Source organism: Rhipicephalus microplus, chromosome 6 (assembly GCF_043290135.1).
Source record: "Rhipicephalus microplus isolate Deutch F79 chromosome 6, USDA_Rmic, whole genome shotgun sequence".
NCBI classification, from domain to species: domain Eukaryota; kingdom Metazoa; phylum Arthropoda; class Arachnida; order Ixodida; family Ixodidae; genus Rhipicephalus; species Rhipicephalus microplus.
The window spans coordinates 191,096,596-191,111,554 of record NC_134705.1 but is presented as its reverse complement, the minus strand read 5'-3'; the positions used below and the strand labels follow the sequence as shown (position 1 = coordinate 191,111,554).

At 45.2% G+C, this 14,959-nt stretch overlaps 2 protein-coding genes across 4 annotated transcripts in view; one reads left to right on the top strand and one right to left on the bottom strand.

The window, feature by feature from the left end:
• Nucleotides 1-1,239: 1,239 nt before the first annotated feature.
• Nucleotides 1,240-14,959, bottom strand: part of LOC119185463 (uncharacterized) — a 61,821-nt gene continuing 48,101 nt past the window's right edge. For 2 of the 3 annotated variants that reach the window (XM_075867332.1, XM_075867331.1), the window contains exons 2-9: nt 10,488-10,599; nt 10,319-10,401; nt 9,278-9,624; nt 7,995-8,053; nt 6,417-6,511; nt 6,255-6,309; nt 3,331-3,512; nt 1,240-1,561 (exon numbers count right to left, since the gene is read on the bottom strand). In XM_075867332.1, the coding sequence (XP_075723447.1) occupies nt 1,508-1,561; nt 3,331-3,512; nt 6,255-6,309; nt 6,417-6,511; nt 7,995-8,053; nt 9,278-9,624; nt 10,319-10,401; nt 10,488-10,599 (987 nt within the window). In that variant the 3' untranslated portion in view covers nt 1,240-1,507. Of the gene's footprint in view, nt 1,562-3,330; nt 3,513-6,254; nt 6,310-6,416; nt 6,512-7,994; nt 8,054-9,277; nt 9,625-10,318; nt 10,402-10,487; nt 10,600-10,714; nt 10,858-14,959 lie in introns of those variants that run through there. The other variant, XM_037434465.2, reaches the window with a different exon arrangement.
• Nucleotides 11,490-14,440, top strand: LOC119167837 (iris-like). Its single transcript, XM_075865725.1, has 2 exons — nt 11,490-12,077; nt 13,892-14,440. Exons 1-2 carry the CDS (start codon nt 11,490-11,492, stop codon nt 14,438-14,440), a joined length of 1,137 nt encoding a protein of 378 aa, XP_075721840.1.

The following is a 14,959-nucleotide window of genomic DNA, read 5'->3' as shown; positions in this document are numbered from 1 at the left end:
TAACATTGAAATTAATTTGTTTTTTCTCTCCTTTTGCACATTTACACCACTGAAGTACCATGGAGCATATTAACCTCACAAGCCTCAATGTTAGCCTCCTCTAAAGTACAACATGATTCATCTTTACCAAAAGGTATTAACAAAGGTGTGTTAATACCTGAAATTCTTGAACAACGAATTAGCATAGTCAGTATTATGAGTTAAAATATTTTTTGGTAGAATTTTTTTTATACCTAATAACATAAGCTGCACGTGTTCAGAAACTGAACTGAAGCGAAAATGTGCTGCTCTGTCTACTCGAGTGTAACGCGGCCATAAAAGTTACGGGAGGTATAACTGTTAGAGGGATGACTTTTTCAATGTGTCCATAAGGGAAAAAATGAAAAAAAAAAAGTAAAGATTTGTGTGCATGACTTCACTTTCTAGACAACTTGAACTTCAGTGCTCGAGCGTAATGTGTGGGTCAACTTCGAATTGCAGAAATCTTGAAAAAAAAAAACTCGCACTTACATTTGAATAAATTTCTAGCTGACTTCGAGAACTGATTGTAAATTCCAGGCCAGGTGATGCTTTACAATATTTGGCTCGGGTGTTCTCCGGAGCCTCTACCACCGACCGCCAGCGTTTTTTGACCATGCTCAAAAAAGTGTTGCAAGAACCCTTTAGGTCAGCCAGTGAAAATTCTGTCACTGACTAAACAGGGTAACACAGCGATGCACCGTCTGAGCCACAGAGACGAGCCAGCTCGTTTCATCTCTGCTTCAGCCCCGTTCGTTCCCCCCACTCGCACACTTTTGCCTGCGAGCAGAACCTGCGATGCGCGGGGGGACGTTATCGACTTGGACTTGAGGAACATGACAGCGATGGCGAGGCCAATGCCATCGAAAATAAAAAATTCAGGTTTGTGTATATCTGCTATTTCAATTAAAGGTCAACTAATGGGAAAGATATATGGCTCTTCTAAATAACAATTTAGAGAGATGATGATAATTGCTAAGATTTAGTATCCGTAAACCATCACACTGTTATGAAAAAGGACGCGATGGAGGGTTCTGCAACTTCTGGCCATCTATCGTTTTTAAACAGCCTCCTAAACCTTAGCGCACGACACTTGTCTGTACTATAGTACATATTATCAGTAGCACGAAATTTCCAAGTGTCAATAATAACACAAAATTTCTGTCAAGGGTACAGAAGAGCTGACCGATGCCAGTGGTAGGTTTAGTAAACAAGAGGGTGTAGACAAATTAATTTCATTTACTCGTGCATGAAACGTTTCGCAAATTGATCAATCTAGAGAGAAGGCATGCCTATGTTCAATTTTCTTGTTCTTGAATAGCTACTACACGCTGCATTAAGACATCTGCAGCTGAATGTTAAGATTCCAGTAGCACATACGTTCCGACAACCACACTAAAAATGCGATATGAACAGTTTGTGCCTCAAAGATAATGTAGGAAATGATGAGTCCTAGTGCCCTAAACGGTAAGATTATGAAGATTGCGCCTCATCTCGGCCGTGTGGCAGGTGGTTCTTTTGTAATAGCTGGCCTCCAGGAACACTGCAAGTACGAAACAGTCACAACGAATCACTGTGGTCAAATCGGCAATTTTTCTCCCATTCTTCTTCTAGAAAACATTACCCGTATGCACCGAGTTTCGACAAAATCTCAACAAACCCCACGAACAGTGCAAGGACGATAACTTCTCACTGTATCTCTTGACACACCTCTTCGCATAACAGTCATTACTATACGCTAAAAAAGCACTGAACATATTGAAACTCAGAGGGCATAATGAGCTTCACAGCTGACCTGTAAAGGCACACTAAACATGAATACTGTTTAGCTACTGATAGACTTCCAAAATGAAACTAAAATATTTTAAGTTCACAAGTCGTAGACTCGAAACTCGCAACAAAGCATTGGATCACTTGCGTTGCACTAAGCTTCCATTGGTCACATTGAAGCAGTTCAGCAAAGGATTGCACTAGCCAAAGCAAACCACGAATGAGGAACGATGAATGTTCACACAAGTTACACACGTGCTGCATGCACTGTGCTTCACAAGCCATGTTTTTGATGCTCCTGTTTGAAGGTATAACCACACATGGTGAGAAGAAAAAAAAAAATGGCAGCATATCCACGGAGTGAATGATGGAGAGTGGGGCGAAGCATTCGTCCGTCCATGCGTCCGTCTGTGTGACGGTCCATGCGTCTGTTTGTGCGCCCGTCCCTGCGTTCTTTCATGCATCCGCCCCCGCGTCCGTTCATGCGTCCATCCATGCATCTGTTTGTGTGTCCGTTCGTTCATCTATTCAACACTCCAAGTCCCACCATCTCGCATCTTCTTATCATATATTCCCCATATAGAAGCACCGCCATCCAGCGGACATTCCAAGGACTAAACGAGAGGTGGCACACGCACACTTTCTTACGGCCTGCGCTTTGGGTCCACTTCTCACCTTTAACCACCTCGAGTTCATGGTATATTCTAGTTCACTGTATTCATGGCACTGCGACCAAACGCTCGCTAAACCTTTCGAAAACCAAGGAGGTTACGCCCAGCGAGTATAACGTAGCAACCTTTCCCTGTCAGATAGGGCTCAATTTACATGCCAATGGCTGCTAATGAGAAATGAGAGACAGGAGAATTCGGCTTTTACTTTCTTACGGCTTGCGCTTCGTATCTACTTCTCATTTTTAACCACCTTGAGTTCATTCATGGTATATACAAGTTCATTGTATTCATGGCACTGCGGCTCAACGCTCGCTAAACCTTTCTAAAGCTAAGGAGGTTACACCCAGCGAGTATAATGTAGCATTCCTTTCTTGTCCGATAGTGCTCAATGTACATGCCAATGGCTGCTAATGGGGATCGCAGCGTGCGCGTTGACTAAAAGCCGAATGCTCATGTCTCTCATTCCCCATTAGCAGCCATTGGCATGTACATTGAGCACTATTTTTTATTGTTAAACAACGCACAGAAGAAATCTCTCACTGGCACCACCTTGGAGGTCAAGTGTTATACCTATTTCGGGTATGTGCCACTGGTGGTTACATACGAGGGACGCCCAAGCCACGCCATAAGGAGCTTCGCCCCTAAAAAATATTGCAAGAAGACATGAGCAGTTTCCATGAACTGTAGGCTATTTCTGAAACTGCAATAGTGTCTGAATTTAGGCCACTGCATCATACGTGGGATTAGAAGTAGCTGCGGGGGTTAGCCGAAGGCAACAGCCGAGTAAATCCAGCACCATTTCAAGGAAGCTCTACATTTGCCAGATATATCGTATCGAGGGGGATAATTCATAGTACATACGATGACCTACCGCCACTACGTCGTCCCGCCGTAACATCTGCGCCCGCACATTCCACCTGAGCTGCTTGTGGGCCTTTTCACCAGGTGCCTTGTGACGCTCCCAGAAGGCCTTGTACTCGTGGTACCGGGTCACGGGGTCGCACTTGTGCGGCCCTTTGTTCCACATGACCTTCGTGCCCGAAACCTTGAGCACTGCGACCAAAGGTCAAGTTATGCGCGCAAAGAGTCTGGTGCACCGAGTGGCTGATTAAAGAGACACTAAAGTTAAACTTTAGAACAGTTTACACATAAGTTATCCTTTCAGAACAATATTGTCAAATATTTCACCATGATAAGTTCACCATAACAAGAGATAATAAAGTTACATTTTTCAATCTTGTAAGGACACTTCAGCGTGTGAACACCTTTGTGATGTGACAAGTTTCAATCTTTTTGTGAATATTGGCCCACTGGTTCAATTAAATGCTTTGAAACTTGATACAGTGAGACTTAAGTTCCCTCAGAACGCCACGCACAATGTTTTTTTCTGGTAAATAATAATGCAAGCCCTAGCACACGCTGCCAAGATCTATGACGTCTCAGTAAGTTGGCGTGGGAATTTCTATAGAGCGTCGCCTAGAGAAATGCATGGGCCTCGGATGACCTGAAAGCTAGGGCCCAACCTAGATCAGGGGGCGAGGGTGTGGGGATGGGTAAGAAGTTGTCAGACAAGGCCCTGGCCTGGCTCGGGCTTATGAACTTCGGGCTTGGGTCGGGCCTGTGTCAGACCCGTATAGGCCCAGGTCTAAAACATTTCGGTAATGGTGCACTTATGCTAATGTTTGGTTAAGTCTTTATGTGGCGTTCAACTTGCCAAAACGACCCGGGCCATGCGAGACACTGTAGTGTGTGGCCCCGGGTATTCATTAGCGTGCACCGAGATAAAGCACGGTACAAAGGCGTGGAGCATTAATCTTTTGTTGGTATGCGACATCACTACGAGCTGCAAGCCTACAACCACAACTGCGAGCCACAGCCAGCCGGACTCTGCTGCCAATTCGCACAAGAGGCCTCCAGCCCAGGGCAACTAGGCGAGCCACTCTTCCGCTTCCAGTCAAATGAAATCAAATCAAATTATTTTATTTCCCAGAAAGAAACAGGTTCTGGAGTGACTGCGGGGAACCGAGCTCCGGAAAAGAGACCCGCCGCGTTCGATGCGGAGCACTGAAAAAGCCACCGGCTAGGATGTCGGGTCTTGCTTTGAGATGTAAAAACTGAGGTCATTACACAAGAATGACAGGACAGGCATCTTCAGGAAACGGGAAGAATGGTAGCTACCTCACTAACATGTGGGGCTCGCATTCACGGATCTATGGCACTGTAGTGGCAAGAAATGGGGTAACAAGGGTGTGGGAGAGAACCTTCCCTTTTTTTTTTTCCAAGCTAGAATGTAGTGTACTACACAGGGGCACTTGTGTAAGCAGGAATCGAAAATGAGAGCTTGAATTGATGTAATTTTGCCCAGCCTGGCGAATTCTTTCCGAAACAGTCACAACCATGTTTTTTTTTTCCCTGGTATTTTGCACCGAAGTTTGCAAAAGGCATTCTGCTCTTTTCACTCAACAGCCCCAGCTTGTCGGCAGTGTGTATAGACTAAATCAAACTTAAAATTCTTGCCATTTTTTTCACTTTATGTGGACACTGTATTTGATAGTTGTTCTTTGAAATGCACTATTAAGGCCATGTTAGCACTGCGTACGTGAGACCGTCAGTTGTGCCTACTCTTACATTGCATTGCAATTATTTTGCTAACGTGTCACGGGAGTAATTAGCAGGAGAGTATATGCAATGCCAACCAGTCAAAGTCATCACACAATCACAAGTTATGACAGCACTCCTGAATTTTTGTTTTGTGAGGCTGGTATCTTCACAATATCTCAGAATTGGAAAGCACCTCGTTTACACTCGAGCCATAATTGGTTGAAACTGTTCAGGCCACACCCAAATTTTTTGGGACAAGCTGGGTATGGGCCATAATTAGGAACACCGGGCTGGGCTCGGGCGGGCCAGAGCATGCTTCTTTCGATGTGAACAGGTTTCCTTGAGCCCCCCCCCCCCCCCCTTCCCCTACCAAAAAAATGGCCCAAACTGTGCTCCAGTGTTGTCATCAGTTTTTTTTCTTTTTGCACATTTTCTCGCTTATCAACCATCTCCTCACAGTAAGCACAGCATTGTGGAACTATAATTCATCGGTACAAGAAAAAACGTTTTTTTCTTTAGTGTCTCCTCAACTTTTCAACCACAACACACCCTTACTTTGCACCAACATCACTAAGGCCAACTGCTATGCATCCGTTGTGAATACTTGAGGATGTGGCTAACATTAATTGCAATAGACAGTTGACAGTATTTTCATAACGATTTATAAAGAAAAATATGCTGTGATTTATATTGCTGCTAAGAGAAAGTTTTGAATGGAACTTCTACAATGAGAGGTGGTGGGGGATGACCCAGTTGGAGCATCATACTAAGGTAATAAAAATAAATATTCAAAGCTATGTGTGTCTACTTGTGGCTCTGCAACAAATTTGATAGCCGACATATAATTAGCAGCAATAACCCACAGAATTAAAAAAATAAAATGGCATCACAGATCAGTTTAATTTCAGTAGCAAACATTTTATCATGAATAAAGACTGCTCTGAATGCAATTGCTGTCGACGTAAAAAGCAGAGCACCCAAATACAAAATATGCAAGTACACTCAAACCTCGATATAACAAACTCTGATATAACGAAATATTGGTTATAATGAAGTAAATGAAAAATAGTCTTGCAATAAATATAGTGTTAAGAATAAACCTCTATAACAAGTTTTCAAATATAACGAACTTATTTTCGTGTAAGATGCAACTTTGTTATAATGAACTTTGAGTGCATATACTACGAAACTCACATGAGAGCATGGTTGCCTTCGGTGGCTTGATGCGATCTTTCTGAAAGGGTTCCCCCTGCAAATGTAGAACCAAGTTGCGCGCAATCAAACCACAAGTGTCAAATTGCAACAAGTTGAGCGGAGCCACGCGATAAAAGGTAAAAATGCAACATTCACACAAACCTTCAAGGGGGGTAATGAGGCTGACTTCTTCGCCAGAGCGCCATCCAAGTGTGAATAGTTTTCCTTGAAGCTCTCCAGCACACTGCCTGCAAGATCTTTTCGAGATCAAGAAAAGCCACGCTCGTTACAATTAAAATGTGCACTAAGCTGTCGCGCGTGCATACTACTGTAGCATAACCCCTTTAATACACATAACGAAGGCTTGTTCACACGCAGCGACTTGCTCTGGTCATGCGACCGAGTTAGTCACGAAGTGACTGTTCAGAAATGGTCACAAACAATCCCTTCAGTAGCAATGCGACGGCTACGACTCGGTCCATCACTCTTTGATCTTTCAATCGTGCGACCGCAGACACGAGACTCAAAATTAATCAGGTGCGCAGCAATAGGCCTTTGGCTTATTTTACGGGGGGGGGGGGGGGGGAACATGTGAATTCTGCATGATGACAGGCCTAGAGTTTCTTTATATATTTGCTAGAGGGGACACTCGCACTGCGATCTTTCAGCCACCATAGGAATGATGGGTAGCGCACGGACCTGGCTAGTCTTCGCACTTGTGGCCTCAAACGCTTCTATGGCTTTGTTTATTGTTCCAAAAACGATAGGAAGGGGAAGGTGGAAGCTTGTGATGAGAATCCGTAAACAGGGGTTGTGTCGAGCCGACGTTTCGACAAGCAGACTTGTCTGTCTCAAGCATTAGGCATTATTTCACAATTATGTTCTAGCCTTGAGGAATACCAAGTTCGCTTCTCGAAATGTCGGCTCGACACAACCCCTGGTTACAAATTTTTCACTCGTTTATTGCTGCGTTTCGGTGCTTGTTTCAGATAATAGAATGAATTGTTGTGAACTGGGAAGCTGATTTGAATCTGTGAGCCTAAATATGTCAAGGTGGAGGCGTGGAACTGCTGAAAGTTCTCTCTTCCCTCTCTTACATTTCACCTCGTTTCGATCATTTCTTTAAAGTAGGTGTGCCATTTTGCCGAACAAACCACTACAGTGATTCCTTCATTCCCAGAACAAGCAAAGACTGGAACTGCCTTTCCGCTGCCACCGCATCCCTCATCGACCCTGCAAACGTCAAACTCTCCGTTTTCCAGCAATTGTAACATTTCGCTTACTTTTTGTTGTATAACCCCCACTCCTTTCTGTAAAGCCTCCGGGCATGGAAAGTATTCAAATAAATAAATAAATACATAAACGTTTGCTGAACTTCGCCTCGCGACAAAAGCGGATGCAGGCCATACGGAGCCAAAAGAAGCCGGAAGAACGACGATTAGACAAATCCGTGTACTGCACATCATTCCCGTGCTCGCTGAAGCACCGTGCGTTGCAACTCCCATCGACACTAGCACCGGAGTTCCTTCAAGTAAATATTGTAGAAAACTATATAATGACAGTTATATGTTGCATGCAAGCTAAACACCAGTCATTGTGAGACGCTTTTCATTACACAATCAGTGCTAGTGATTGGTCTGAATCAGCCAATCAGATAAGTATACCGCGTGGTAGTGCGCAACATTTTGTAAAGACTTTTACAGCCGCCAATAGAAAACAAATATCACATGTGCAACTTACCTCGAGAGTCCGAGCTCAACGTCGACCGCTCCGAGATGTAGGCATGCCCGTTAAAGCATCTGTGAAAAAGAAGAAAAAAAAATGGTACCGAGTAGTTTAACATAATATGTAGAAAGAGAGGGAGGGAGTGCTTGAGACACAATGAATCAGTAGACAGTTTTCAAAGTAAATAGCAACTGTCTTAAAACACCAGTGTAGATTACAGGTTAATAAAACTGATTGCTGGTAGACCCATTCCTTCACAAATTAGCATCACAACATCCTGACCTCTTCGATAGGCATCATGGGCGCTAACTTTTTTTGACACTTTCCAGGGCTGTCTTCTTAAGGATAATGCCTTCTTAAGAAAACCTGGGCATGTTACCAGCAAACATCCAGGAAGCACATAAGCAGGAAAACATGAATCAGTGGTTGGGGTACTCAATTTTAAAGATACTCTCTTAAGTAGATGCACCTATGTATTTAGTAACTTAAAATGGAATCACAATTTTAATACAGTGGGAATAATGCAGCATTTAATGGAAAGGAAATAATGACGCTTTTAATGCAAATAGAATAGGGCTGCCTTTAATGCAATTACAATAAATCAAATGTAATACTGTTGCTTTTAATGCATCAAATGTAGCGGTGTTACTAACACTTACTCTAATGAAAAAAAATTGTAATAACTTGCAGTTAAAAGTTACCCAAAAATTTAATTTAGTACCGGTAACCGGTTATTATACTCGGCGACAACTTTCTGTGGCAAAGAAGGGACGACTACGGAGCCAAAGTGGGCGCTTGCCACCGCTGTAGAATATAGTGCGACAAATGCGCCCATGTTTTCCGCGTGAAATTAATAAAAGGAACATTATTTTTTTACTGGATGCTGTTTGTAAAGAGACGCTGCACGCACTGAGGAGACATTCATGTCTGTTGCTGCTTTTTGATGAGTTGCCTTGCGTTTTCTGAAAGCATCGCACGTTTTACATGCACCTTGCAGTAAAAACGGCATCTTCATCTTTAGGCAAGTGCCCGTCACCCTTCAGCTATTCTGACGACTCGCTGAAGGAAATTGAGTCGAGTTTCACTCGCAAATAGCTGTACGAGCAGACGTATCAAATTGTGTGCAATGGGATTCCCTGAACACGGCCGTCACTTGAAACGCGAGCCGAACCGGACTGCATCGCGGAGGAGTACAGGAGCAGTAGCTCTGCCCCTGTAGCTTTCCCTTCATTGCCACAGAAAGTTGTCCCCGAGTGTAGTAACCAGTTACAGCCTGAGACTGCCTAGCACCTATGTACCTCAGCACTTTTCGATGCAGTACGCGTGGGACAGGTTCCTCCCCAGAGTGATCGCTGCCCTTGCTGGAGTCGGTCGTTTGTTCGGAGGACGAAGCAGCGGGCGTTGAATAGCAGGACGAACTCGCATCCTGCTTTCTGTTATTCCGCAGAGCAGGAGCGACTTTTCGCGGAGGTTGTGGCTGTGGCTTGCATGTAGCCACGTCGCTCCCCGATTTACTGTGGCTGTTGGTACGGCGGTCTTGATAGTAAGGCGAAGAGTAGCAGGACGAATACGAGACGCTCTCAAAGAGAGACGACGACTCGTAACGAGCTTGCTTTGCACCGTGAGCTGAGCCTTTCGGTTGTTCCTGGGAAAGAGAGATGTGTATGTACACCTGCAAATTTCACAAAATCATTATCGCTGTCATTCGTCATTTTCACCCCTTTTTTCCACCGCAAGACGAAGGCCTCTCCCAATAATCGCTGGTGTACAGTACGGCCCACTATTAAAGGCGACACTCAAATGAACACTCGTAATATTTCTGGCTTTCTAACATTCAGTGCATAAGGAAACAATCTTCATGCACGTCACTAGTCTGTCGAGACGAGTCACAGCTGTCGACCGTTTTGCACAAATATAAGCCAGTGTTCTTCAGTCCATCCTTATTCTTTGGTGCATTTCTTTTTCGAGAGTAGGGTTTCCCTGTCAATATTGGACTTGGTTATACACACTATAATACACATTCCGGAGGTAGGTTGCCAATCAATCATAAACTATCTTTCGCTAGACAGTTAATAAACATCTTTGTCCATTATTCAGCCTCTGGTACTTCCTCGGTATAGTTCTCTCGGTCACTTCGCAACAGATGCGTTGTAAATCAGAAATTCCGCCCAGTAACTTCTGATGATAAAGGCGCCAAATTTTATAAGCAGTCACATTGCTATTAGTAGCATAACGATTTTCACTCGTCTAGTTTTATTTGCCACCGAAAGCGGTCGGCGGCATTTCCCCCGCGTCCCAACACCAGGTAAACCTTGCGGCACCGGTTTAATTCTACTCACGCTGGCATGTTGAGCACCGTTTTGAAGAGGCGTTGACGTGCTGACCTGCTTGCTGATTTCCTCACGAATACGTCGTTGGAAATCTAGGGAAAACAGAAACGACGTACGTGACTCAGCCTAGCACAACCCTGCGCCCGCGCTAGTTTATGATGTCTATAGAAATGCATACCACGTTTGAACTGCTGGAGAACCGAGTAGGGTACCTCGCCGTAACCGTGTTTGCGAAGTTCGCTCCTCACTTCGTCGTCCGACAAGTACACGCTGTCCTCGAACGACACAACCTGTGGGTGGTGGAGACAAAGAAACATTGGACAAAGCTGCCTAAAGGCTTCGGCAACCTTTTAGCCTTGTTGATAGCTGGAGAAAAAATCTATTTTTTTTACTGCGGCGACTTACGTTTGACGAGCCAGCGCGAGCGTCCATTTCTAAACAACCGCGATCTTGGTGGCCAGACGCTGTACTAGAGTTCACTGGAATTAGCCATACCAAACCAACCCGCCACTGCGCTATGTTTACTCAAGCCTCAAGCCATCAAAAAAGAAAAACGGGAAAACTTGCGTGTAGGCTTGACGTGAGAAACGTTATGGCTAATGCACATCCGTTGCTTTTAGTCAAAGAAGTCCATACGTAATCAAAAAAGTTACCAATTATTCAATGAGTTACGTACAAATATTCTTGTAAATTTGTCGTTAGTACACAGAAAAAAAACTTTATAAGAGGTACTAAGGAGAAAGCCAATCCGCTTTGTGGGTATGATCAACTTCTCCTAGGCGAAAAGAAAAACAAAACAAAGGCACAAGTGCCATCAGGAAAACGGTACGATCATCATCAAAGGCGCGGATTCCGAACGCGCGTGCACGGCAGCCAATGTGTGCGCGTGCACAAAATCGTTTAGGTAGAAGAAGAAATTTTCACGAAGCAGCCCCGGTTGCCAGCTTCAAGTAGGTACGTAACTTGAAAAAACGTAATACTGCTTTGACGCTACGATAAATTTGGCAATTGAGACCACAGCTGTGAAGCGACATCTTCAGCCACTGGTGTTTCCGCAAAAGAAAGACGATTACCGAAAAAATAAATAAACGATTAAAATAAGACACTTTGATTCCTACTTGTTGACTGTGTGGTCTTAGCGCACTTGAATTCTGCTCCGCAGGTCCCGACGTCCGTAGTCATGCCCAAGTCTCTAAGTCGCATGATTGTGCGCTTTTCCGTGGACCTGCACAGGGAATTGGTGCGCTCCAGAAGAGACAAGAGAGAGAACGTCACCTCTTCGCCATTCAGTATCGCGGCCGCCCTGGCCATGACGCTCGCCGGATCCCGTGGAAACACGGGGGACGAGCTGCTGGCAGCGCTGCGTGGCAAGGACGGCAAGCTGCACGAGCACTTCGCGTCGTTCCTGCCGAAGCTGTCCAGCCACTCGCACAAGCTGCAGTACTACTTCGCCAATCGCATCTACTGCGACCTGACGTTTCCGGTCGCGGAGGAGTACGTGACCTTCCTCAAATTGACGTACGTGTCGACCATCGTGTCGGTAGACTTCGAGAAGCGCAGCGAGACCGTTCGCGGCGAGATTAACGACTGGGTGAAGACCGTGACCGAGTCAAAGATAGCGGACCTCTTGGCTCCCGGTAGCGTTGGCCCTTCCATGGGAGTGCTCCTGGTCAACGCCGTCTACTTCAGGGGACTCTGGGAGTCGCCGTTTACGGCCTGCTCGACGTCGCGTCGCGACTTCAACGTCAACTCCAGGACCAAGGTCCGGGTGCGAAGGTGGCGGGAAAAATTTCTGGCAGTGGGGGCCACATTTCGGTGTATGCAAAATTCTAGAAGCCCGTGTGCTTGTATCTAGGTGCACGCTGAAGGGCCTGTGTTTCAATGACAAAACTGTGCGAAAAAACAAGGACACAAAAGTAAGAATCGTATAGAACGCCACGAGGGATTGTATGCCTCTCGTATCTTGGTATTTTCGCGCAGTTTAATAACAGTTGGAAGCTATATATGACCGTACTAGCCCGCCAGAGCGTCTTATTCAAAGGTCAGTAAACAACCCCGCGGTCCAATGTGCTGTGAAGCGAAAATTGGCACTTTTACGATGTGAACATGCTACCGCAAGATTTTCGCGAATAAGTTCTGTAATAGTTCTCGTTCGGCCTTCGCACTCTTCTCAGTAGTGTGAAGAGAGGTAGGCGTCATCCGGGGCAATGACGCCCACTTCAGAATATTTCGGAGTCCTCCACTAGGGCGTTTCTGATATCGTGGCTTTGGGAAATGAACATTCAATAATGATTATTATTGTTGTTATGCATATGTCTAGCTGTTTGTTTCGAAATGGTTATGAAATCAAACCCCTAAATAACGAACTTGCCGGGAAAGCGATGTTTGTTCATTCTCGTGAGAATTTTGTAGTGGCAAAAATAAAAAAAAACTAAATTCGCATTTTTCTCATCGTCGTGGACGGCGCGAAAAATGCCAATAATGTTAAAAGCAAGAATTTCTCGCTATATTACTTCCTGTCTTTTTTTGCGTTTTGTTGCTTTCTTTACTCTCGTCGTAATTCTCATACTTTATGCGCACACTTTGCAGGGTTTTTTCGTCGCTAAACTCTCCATGCATGACCAGGTCTTGTTCACTATAGGGAGCCTACATGATCCTAGGTGCCACCACGTAAAAATTAGTGCAGTTCAACAGTGTCTGCGCTCCAACGATGCTCATGCCGAAATCCGTCACACAATTAAGCTGCATATGGCAACCGAATGAGAACAGTCATCGGCCATCAGGGGGTGCAATCTTTTGTTGACATCGCTGTTGGGGGAGGGCGGTCAGAATGCATTGATGTAGCTTGGTTTGAGGATAAGTGCTGATCTGACTTGAGGGGACAAGCATCTCTTTCGCACCCCTGCAACCGACGCCCATGACAAGAATGGTCGCACAGATGCGTGTTGGTGGAAATTTATGTGCACGACTTGTCGAATGAGCGGTACTGCAATTTTCCAACTTCTTTATTACCAGCTAGCACATGCGCTAAAAAAATGCACATCGCTACCAGAAACGTTCATTCTTGCGGGAGTGCTTTTTAAAATTTCTTCGCAATAGAGTTGGGGAAAATGCATAATACACTATGGACTTCGTCGTGGACGCACGAGTTCATCACTCACGCGACTATTTCATTCTTGAGGCCTTTCGCTATTGGGGGGTTCAAGTGTACTTCTTCACAAGTACACATACGACAGATATATGAAAACAATAACAAACTCACCAAGTATACATGCGGTTTTTTTTTATACGAATGCTTACTATGTACCACATCGGTGACACGACACACGTCCAGACCAATATTGAGCTCACTTTTTGTAGCAATGTTTTGTCCATTGGTTGCACTGTGGTACCGCCTCGTCTTCCGAGCTCGAATAAGTATATCAGAAGCGTTCCTACCACCTCGCCGGAATACAAAATACACATATTGGTAAGTTTGTGGGCCTTTTGACATGTCGTTCATGTGAGTACGTGTAACGGATATGCTACTATGGCCTCGCCAAACAAATGAATAATTTACGCTAGCCCCGTATCATTATCCAGATGAACATGATGCGTCAGAAGCAGGCGTACTCCATCTCTCGGAACGACGATCTCGGCGTCAGGGCCATCGAGATGCCCTACAGGGGTGGTCGGAGCTCCATGGTCGTACTGCTGCCCAACGAGATCGATGGTCTGTCTCACTTGGAGCATCACTTGTCCCACGGCAAGCTGTCCAACATCCTGGCAGACCTAAAGGAAACGCCCGACGTCGAAGTGACCATGCCGAAACTCTTGCTCCAACAGTGTCTGTATCTCAAGGACACCCTGACGGCCATGGGCGTGAACGATCTGTTCTCAGCCAAGTGCAGCCTCTCGGGCATGTTTAAATCAGGCAGTCCCGTTGTGTCGAATATGGTCCACAAGGTGTACCTGCGGGTCCATGAAGACGGCACGGACCATGCGGTATCCACGCCCGCGATGGCGATGGCATCTTCACCTCCGACAACGACTCAGAAGACAGACTTCGTCGTCGACTATTCGTTCATGCTGCTCGTGTTGAAGAGAGAGTCGGATGTGGTCATCTTCATGAGCTCCGTGCGTCATACGTGATTAGCGGTTTGTGTGCGCGCCTAAGCGAATGCGCCTTTTAGATATTGAATATGAGTATAACACAAAATAGCATATTTTCAGCCTGTATTCGAGTACTCTCGTACTTACGAGGATGAATTTGCTGCCTCGCAACATTACGAAATTGTTTTGGACTACTGGCCAGCAATGTCTTCATATATCTTGCGGAATCCGCTTGTTCCCTTTTTCTGCGCTGCCCTCTCACGTTTTTGGTAGAGTTCCGGTAAGGGCCGGAACGACTGGTATTGCCCGAACTAAATCCTCCATGATCAAGAGGCCTTTCTGTGGTATGTAACGTTGCGCATACAATCGGATGAACACAGGATGTAAAGAAGCGTAAACGGAAAGAGCGAAAACTATCAAGTTGATAGTTCGTACTCTTTCCGTTAACGCTTCTTTACTTCCCATGTTCGTTTCATTGTATGCTCAACGTTACCACAGACGTGTATAAACTCGCCCAGCAAGAAGCTGTTCTTAAATACAAGATGCCTTTCGCGACCT

Excerpts from the sequence above, each read along its gene's own strand:
- LOC119167837 (XM_075865725.1), top strand. The coding sequence starts at position 11,490 with ATGCCCAAGTCTCTAAGTCGCATGATTGTGCGCTTTTCCGTGGACCTG. Across the intron at positions 12,078-13,891 it reads ACTCCAGGACCAAGGTCCGG|ATGAACATGATGCGTCAGAA; the intron begins GTGCGAAGGTGG and ends ATCATTATCCAG.